The following is a 7,626-nucleotide window of genomic DNA, read 5'->3' as shown; positions in this document are numbered from 1 at the left end:
GAGGCTAAGAATAGGAGGTGACACAGACATGGAGTTGTCACCTTGGCTTGACCTCTGTCTATTTATATGTGTTGGAGTGTCATAGTCTTTCCCACAAACGTAAAGCAATCGTCTGCCCGTTACAAAGAGTAAGATAAGAAGAGAGGAAAAAGGTTGTAGAGTAGAGGTTCTGTAAAGGCAACGCGCAAGGTACCACGACTGATGGGGCTTCTGTTGGGCTGCTCCAAGCTGGCTCACAGGCATACTGTNCACTTCTGGGATTTGTGGAAGCCAACAGCTAGGGCTGGGCATTTCTTGATACCCTAGGCTGCTGGCTGTTATAGCACATGTGAATGTAAATGTGAGCTTTGATGTAAATATACATCACATGGGCAGATGTGATGGGAAAAAGAGAGTCTTAAGTGGAGACAAGCTTCCAACTGTGAATTGATGTTTGANCTTGAAGGGAAGAAGCCATGTGGTCAGTCAAGAAAGGCTTATGCCTTTTCCCGAGTGTAGATGGGGGAAGCCACAGCTCAGGAGACCAGCAGGCTGGGAAGTCCTCAGAGGGAAGAGCCCTGATTCAGAAACAGTGTACTGTGCTTTACATATAAGGAATAGTTCCTTATCCCTTTCCATCCAATCTCTCTCAACCTTTCAACACTTAGGAGTCTTGTTTGTAAAAATCNACAGGTGCTCCCAGCTACACAGACAGGGAAGCAAACCCTGAGGGCTTGTCTTTTACTTGGCAGGGGGCCAACAGAGCCAGGGTCACTGTGGTTCCACTGTGGTCCCCCACTGTGTGTGGGGAGACAGCCAAGCCACAACTCAGAGAGGATATGCGGGCAAAAGAGGCAGGTGATGGGGCATGGTAGAGCCAGAGATATGGTGCTCACAGGGGTTGAGGGAAGAGAATATTTTCTATGGGGGCAGAACAAATGTGGTCTCCTTGGCTGGCACCAGGTACCCTCCAAGGCCAGTGTCTCCTCCTCAGCACACAGGGAACCGCTTGGCCCTGAACAGGATACAGTGAATCACTGGTCCACACTCCTGCCCCATTATTCCAAGTTTGGCCTTAAGACTGTTTGTCTACTGAGGCAGAAAATAAAAGAACAAAAGCCCTTTCAGAGAAGAACACGGGCCAAAATTCCCCTTCGGTTCTATTTACTGGGTTTTGACCTACTTACAAACACAGATCTTCCCGGAGTGTTAACTACAGACTCCNAGCAGAGCAGTCCAAAGGTGGACATGGAGTGTTGTGCTCTCGTTCAACTGCAAATCGCTAATTTGGGGTAGAAAAAAAACAAAAAAACAAAAAACCAAAAAAACCAAACCAAACCCAACCAAAACCCACTGCCCCCAGGCACTGACTTCTTGTTCTCTTAGATCACATCCTTACAAAGCACCGCAAGCACATGCCTTTAGTTTTTCATCAATTCCCAATGCTAGTTGTGAAATAAAGTCCTGGCTTGTGTCAGCCAGGACCTTTCCACTGGAAAGTTTAGCACCACCAGCGTGAGGGACAACCCTATGAGGACATCTCTGAATGCACCCCGGACATCAATTCAGCTGGGCCTGGGGACAAATGCTGCCTGAGGAGGTGTATGTATTTCATAAATCTTCCCACCAGTGGTAGTGAGACAGCTAGAGGACAACAGGGAAGAGAGGAGGAATGACTTTGTTCAGAGGTGAAAGCGGACGGAGAATGGTGTATAGCGGAAAGCTCTTTGGGGATGAGCTATTTCTTTGTGGGGGAGGGGAGGGTCCTTGTGAAAGCCATAACTTCCTTTCAGGGTCCCCAAACCTCCCACCCTATAGGTTTAATGTTTGGAGCATGCTGTTCATGTGAAGAGTGGGAGGGGAGCTAGGTCTGTGCCCCCTGCAGCTGCCATGCTTAGCAAAGCTCAGCCCCCCTGGCTACTATTAGCCACAGAAGGACTGATGGAGGTGGACAGAAGACCTAAGGCGGTTGGGGCTTGTAGGTGGTCACCCAGGCTCTGGGGATCTGAACTCTGGTCCTCATATTTCTGTGGCAAGTANTTTGCCCGCTGAGCACATCTTCATGGCCCTGTGGTATGTCCTTTTCAGAGATGGATTATGGAATCATTACAGCTCCCATGATATGGTTCGTGGGACCCCTTCCACCTAACCTGGTACTGAAGGGGCAAGGTGTAGACAGAGTAAAACCACCAGAAAGTCACGGATTTTTTAAGTGGGTGTCAGTAAAAGATGATGTTACACTCCACCTTTGGAGACTGTTGCTATTTTCCATAAACAGTAGCACTGAGAACAGGGTGACTGGAAGGCAGAGGAGGGAATGTGCAAATCGGGGTTGGTAGCCTCTGGGCCAATATGAGCATGTGCAGAGCAGGGATGGTAGCCTCTGGGCTGTGGGCTGATGCTGAACAGTTGAGGGTAAAGTGCAGAGCAGAGAGCTCAGGACTGGAGTGAGGAGGACACAGGGTGAAAAGTCCATTACAACACTGCCCTGTGCTCAGGAAATACTGCACCGGAAATTTCCCAGGCACAAAGGAAAAAAAGGAAAAAAAAAGGACAAGCTTTTTGCTACTCTGTGATAGGACCAGAGCGAGCCCCAATTTTACTCATAGTGTACCTTTAGATAAGCAGAGAGAACATTTTACATTTGGATATCATTAAGGTTTGCCAACTACAAGCAAAATTTAAACCTTTTCTACTGCTGTAAAAATAATACTTTATCTAACTACCAATTTGTCTCTTTGAATAAATCTGTCTATACAAGCAATTTGGTGAGCATCTCCTTTCAAAACAGAACCAGTGAGCCTTGGACGACATACCAGGAAGAATTGGCACTGCTGGATGCCTCTGCCACCTGACTCCCAGAAAGATTCACAGTTGTTCATCTGTTTCGTTAATTGGCCACTTGGTGACTCAGCCAGTGTTTAGAGCCATTACTCAGTATCTAAGAGGGCGACACTCAGCCAGTGCATGGCCAGGCCAAGCTCTGCTTCTTACAGGATGCAGATTTGGGGTTTGTGAATTAGACACATACNATGAATCCTTCAGGAAACCTGAAGTGTTTAGGTTGTGGTGAAGGTGCTGCTGGCTGGCATTAGCTCAGAGGCTTCCTCAGGAGTGGTGGTNTCTTCTGAGGCTGAGGCCTCCCCTGTCATTCTTGGTGAGAGAGTCATGAGGAGTCAGAGAGGGGAATTATATAAAACGCAGAGCAGCACAGGATCCTGTTAGCAATGTCTGTAATGTGTTTTTGCCTTNGTGAANCTNTCTTATCCACATCCTGGAGAAGAGGCTCCCTTACCACTGACAAAACTCCCTGTCATCACCAGGTGACACACGGCTTAGGGATGCTGTTGCCACATGAGAGAAGTGATCTCATGTGAATGGCAGGTCACAGACACAAGCATCTATGTGTTCAGGGTACTTGTGTTGCTGTGCTACATCCATGGCACTGAGGGATGGGTGGTCACATTGGAGCAGTGTTTCAAAGGTCAGCCCAAAGGAACCCANGCCCATCTCCCATCAGGCGTATTGTGTCTCTGTTCACAGAAGCCAACACAGGGAGTGAACCTGATGTGTACCAGTGAGTGACTGGCTAAGAGAAGGGATGTACACACAGCATGAGATGCTGTACACACACATGGGATGCTGTACGCACATAGCATGGGGTGCTGTACGCACATAGCATGGGATGCTGTANGCACATAGCATNGGGTGCTGTACACACATAGCATGGGATGCTGTACACACACAGCAGGAGATGCCGTGCACATAGCATGAGATGCTGTACACCTAGCATAAGTGCTGTACAACACAGCANGGGGTGCTGTTTAAGCTGAGAGATAGGATGCAGAGGAATCACTGCCACTTACAATAGGGACAAAGCTGGAGCACAGTGCGCTCAGCGAAACAAACTAGACTCAGAAAGACAAACTCTAAACAGTGTCCCTCACGTGGAAGCTCAAGAGCTGGGGTCCACAGAAGCAGAGTAGGGGCGGGAAGAGGGTGTGAGTGTGGAGGTGTTAGAAGGATGCTNGATTTCACTTATACAGGAAGAGGCCATCTGAGAGATCTATTACATAGCAGGATGGTTACAGTTAATCTTAGATTATATACTTAGGAGTTGCAGGAGAATCAACAGGAATATGGGAGTGAACGGGACCAAAATATTATGTACACATATGAAAATGAGACCCACTACTATGTATAATGTATAATATTAGGCTAATAATAAAAACTTAAAAATTATGGTAGGTTTAGCCAGGCCTGGTGGGACACACTTATAATCCCATGCAGGCCAAGGCAGGAGGATTGCTCTGAGTTCAAGGCCAGCTTGGTTTACACACTAGGTTCAAGGCTAGCTTGCATCACAATGTGAGATTTTTATCTCTGAAAGCAACCAAAAATTTTAGCAGGGTAATTGCCAGTTACAAGAATTTCTAATTCCAAACTAATAGAAAAAAAAAAAAAACCCAAGGGCTGTAAAGTTCCCATACAAGTGACTGACGTTGAGGATTATCATGCTCAGAGTGTATACACCAAACAACCGTACTTCACAAATAAAGACGTAACAATATTATATCTCAGCAATTACATTCTCAAGACGGTGGGCTTGGGGAGTTCTAGCTACAACACAGGTCTATGGAGCAAGCATCCTGGTCTGCTTCTGAATCCTAAAAGTGCCTTTAAACTTCACTTTGTATGCTATATATGCTACACATTTATGCAGTCCTTCCACCAAATTCAAATGACAGCAACCTTCTGCACAAGGACACAGTTACCTGAGCCTTACCTGGAGGTAGTGGCATGGCCGCAGGGAAGGCTTGATCTCTGGGTGGACCAGGGGCTTGTCCAAGTTCAGGGAGCTCTTGCGGTAGGCCTCCTTAGCCTGGCTCACCGTGAGCGTGGACCAGGAGCTACGTTTCATGTACCTGGTGTCTGGCGTGAGGGCCAAGCCTTCACAGGCTGAGCACTTAACATCGCTGTTGCTTTTGGAAGTCTTTAGTGAGAGGTCCCCAAATGGGCTCTGCAGCGCCTCAGGGTAGCAGTGAGGAATGTGGTCCATGTGGTGGCGGTGCNCCACGCTGGGTGTCCGGTATGTGCTGTCACTGTCCAGGTTGTCNTCAGAACTCCACCAGCTGCTCATACCAGACTTGTGCTTGCTCTCCGGCTTCCGCTCCTTGCTTTTACTCCTTTTGCTGTGTTTGGAAAGGTGACTCTGGTGATGGTCATCCACACGACTGTCGCTCTTGGTCCCGTTGATGTTGCTCTTGGACGATCCCTCCAAAGAATGAGACTTGGTGAAAAGTTTCTGGACGGAGTGGACCAGATGCCGGATTCTGCCTGGACTCTCGTTCCGCTGTTCCGTGGCAGCCGAGGCCCTCTGGTACTGCAGTGTGTGGAAACCATCCCGGTGCAGGGGGAGCTGTTTCTCAAACTGGTCTAAGAGGTTGGCGGGGATGCGGTTTACCTTTGTACTTGTGTGGGACATGGCACAATCATCCCTTGTGTCATAGTGTGAGCTGTAGTGCATTCTGGGGAAGGTGCTACTGGATACGTGGTCACCCAACATCACAGGCATCATCATGCACTCTGAGTGGACGGAGCTCCTGGGCGAGCAACGGTGGTGATCCATTGGGCAGCTCTCAGCTGGGCTGAGGAGATAAGGTTGCCGCACATCTGACCCATGATGCATGTGATCATGGGGGTGCTCGCAGTCGTCAGGGGGTGACAGGCCACAGGTGTGACCCGCACACAGCTGAGGCTGGTTCCGGCTTCCGGTTAACCCTTTCATGTTCCTGGGTGCTGCGGGTGAGTACCTCTCTTCATTGAAGTGCTGCGTTGGAGACCATGAGTACTGCTGGTCTGTCAACAAAAACAGAAGTGGGATTTAGTACCTGGTGAAACCCTGGAAGCACTGGGGTCTGATAGACACACAGGACTCCTTTTTCCAGTCGCCAGATTCTAGATTGAGTTAGCAGTCACAATAGTTTAGAGCATAGTGACTTCTCGGGACGAGGAGGTACTAAGAGCAGAAAACCTCATCTGGTTTTCCCACATGAGGGCCCACCAACAGATATCCAACATCTGGATGCACTATCCAGATGCACTGAGGAGTCGACAGATACTAACAGACAATGGGCTGGAAGATATAGCTCTGTCTGTCAAGTACAAACATACGCACCTGTGTTCAGACCCTAGCACCCACAGTACAAGCAGGGCACGGTGGCATGTGCTTACAATCCCAGCTTTGGGGAGGCAGAGGTAGAGAGAGTACACTCACACATGAACACCAGATGTAGAAGGCAGAAGTGGTTTTCTCTGTCCATCCCAGCCGCACTTTGTAGGTGTTAGGAAAATATAAGATCCTTGGAAAACCTCTGCTACATACCCACCCTAAGGCCAGGGTGCACAGTGTCTGNTGTCAGCTCCAGACTGCAACTGCCAAGACCAGTTCAGATACAGAAACAAGGGACAAGGAAGGGACCTGCGTGTCCAGGCTAAGGCACTAGGACATGAAAGGCTACTGTCAAAGTGGACACCACTGTTCTTGGAGCAATCCCAATAGGTGGCTGCAGAGCTGGGGACAGCAGCAGCCCCTTGGGGCTGCAAAGGGACCACCTTCTCTTTTGCATGGCAAGTNGCTATCAACTCAGGAATAAGTGAGCTCGAAAGAGGCTTTCCTGGGTGGGGGTCCTGTTCCCTTGGTTCTGGGATAGCTAGAATGAAGTGCCTCCATCCAGCTAGGGTCCAGCCACAGTACCAGTGTCTCAGACAGGAGGCATCAGAGGACATCACACTTAACAAGCAGGAGGTTTCAAAGGAAGCCAGCAGTTAATGGATAAGTTGTAAGACCTTGCTCTGCAATCCCAACTTAACCNTACCACAAAGTTATTGCCCCTCTATCTTTTGCTTTATTTCCCCATTATCTTGTAATTTAACACAGTTCTCAGCTCTTATCACAAGCCCATTGCCTCTCCACTCACATGTCTTCTTTCATCCCGATATTCAGCCCAGCAGCTATTTTATGAATGTGGCCACATCAAAGAACAGAGCAGGGGTGAGGGTAAAATTTTAGCAGAAATAATAAAATTTGACTATGCAATACATCTGTGACGCTGTCTCCTTTTCACAGCATGGCTCTGAGTTCCCTCGAGTGGGTGAGGAGTCTCACATGGTCTCTTGCAAGCTCCACGACATCAACAAATGGGATGGTAATGGGCTGCAGGTGACAGCGTTCCTGACGCGCCCAGTAAGGACAGGCACTCCAGGTCTTTATGGGTGTACATAACCGACAATGAAGTCTTAGAGGCTGCACTATTTCTTTTGCTGGAGATGAAGTATAACAAGCATAAAGTGCGCGAATCATCTTAGTTGCTTAATCTGTTGCTCNTCATAACNGCGTTTTGTTATTAGGAGGCAACAGCAATTAGAGTTGCCATTCAACAGCGTGTTCCTGTCTCTGCACCTTGAAAACAGAAAGTAAATGAGTCTTTTACAGTAGGATATCTCCACCCAGNAAGTCTGCTGTCAGTTCTACCAATGTCACGAACATTTCTGTGCATTGTGTGTGTGCCATGGGCTTCCCAAGGGCACTGCCCTGACCTCCTGTAGGGCATAAGTGCCAACCCTGTCACAAGCTGAGGGAATAAA

General features: G+C 48.4%; 1 protein-coding gene across 1 annotated transcript in view; it reads right to left on the bottom strand.

Moving 5' to 3' along the window:
* The window catches only part of Dlgap2 (DLG associated protein 2), a 133,536-nt gene that overhangs the window by 90,964 nt on the left and 34,946 nt on the right, over positions 1-7,626 (bottom strand). Inside the window, exon 4 of the mRNA XM_029480671.1 lies at positions 4,766-5,838. Within this exon, the coding sequence (XP_029336531.1) occupies positions 4,766-5,838 (1,073 nt within the window). The remainder of the gene's footprint in view (positions 1-4,765; positions 5,839-7,626) is intronic.

The sequence above is a fragment of the Mus caroli genome, chromosome 8 (genome assembly GCF_900094665.2).
Source record: "Mus caroli chromosome 8, CAROLI_EIJ_v1.1, whole genome shotgun sequence".
Lineage (NCBI taxonomy): Eukaryota > Metazoa > Chordata > Mammalia > Rodentia > Muridae > Mus > Mus caroli.
The sequence above is the reverse complement of the archived record's forward strand: the minus strand, read 5'-3'. Positions and strand labels throughout refer to the sequence as shown.